Source organism: Condylura cristata, unplaced genomic scaffold (assembly GCF_000260355.1).
Source record: "Condylura cristata isolate star-nosed mole 26May11 unplaced genomic scaffold, ConCri1.0 scaffold00017, whole genome shotgun sequence".
Taxonomy (NCBI): Eukaryota; Metazoa; Chordata; class Mammalia; order Eulipotyphla; family Talpidae; genus Condylura; species Condylura cristata.
In genome coordinates, this window is record NW_004567118.1 from 34,640,235 (window position 1) to 34,641,013 (window position 779).

At 63.0% G+C, this 779-nt stretch overlaps 1 protein-coding gene across 1 annotated transcript in view; it reads left to right on the forward strand.

The window, feature by feature from the left end:
- Window positions 1-446: 446 nt before the first annotated feature.
- BHLHA9 (basic helix-loop-helix family, member a9) overlaps window positions 447-779 on the forward strand; it is a 740-nt gene continuing 407 nt past the window's right edge. The window contains exon 1 of the mRNA XM_012726097.1: window positions 447-771. Within this exon, the coding sequence (XP_012581551.1) occupies window positions 447-771 (325 nt within the window). The remainder of the gene's footprint in view (window positions 772-779) is intronic.

The window sequence follows — 779 nt, forward strand, 5'->3', positions numbered from 1 at the left end:
GTTGTGACCTTTGGGAGAGCCTACCAGCTCTCCCTGCCAGAGGCCAAATTTGACAGTCTGGCTGGGGTCTGGATAAAGACTGTAGAACCAGCCACACAGCGAGGCTCCCAGAGTGAGGCTGAGCAACTTCTGCTGTGGTGGCTGGAGCACTGACTGCCCCGGGCGGGCGTGGCTGGGCTGCCTGTCCTCTCCTACAAGAATCTGCATGCTTCCTCCCTTGCTTGCTTCCTTCCTCTCCCTTCCTCCCTCACCAATCTACCTGGAGGCAGGTAATAAAGCAGGAGGAGGGAGATGGATGGATGGGGAGGGCCAGGAGCCACGTGGTGCCATAAAGCCCAGCTAGAGAGTCTCTTTCTGGGAGTGTCCAGCCTGCAGAAGCCAACCTTAGAAGGTGGACCATCAGCCTCACTAGCTGCAATCGGCGTAGCAGGGCCTGGGAGAAGGCCATGCACCAAGGGGCGCCCGGACCGGGCCTCAGGGACCTGAAGGGGGTCCAGAGCCCTGCCAGAGATTTGGAGGTCTCTTGCCTGGAGGCTGCGCGGGACTTTGGGGTGCTGAGGGAGAAGGGCGGCCCCCGCGGCCTGCATGAGGCAGAGGGGGTTGCAGGAGGCAGAAAACGGGCCCGGCCGGTGCGATCCAAGGCGCGGCGCATTGCGGCCAATGTGCGGGAGCGCAAGCGCATCCTGGACTACAATGAGGCTTTTAACGCGCTGCGCCGGGCGCTGCGGCACGACCTGGGGGGCAAGAGGCTGTCCAAGATCGCCACGCTGCGCAGAGCC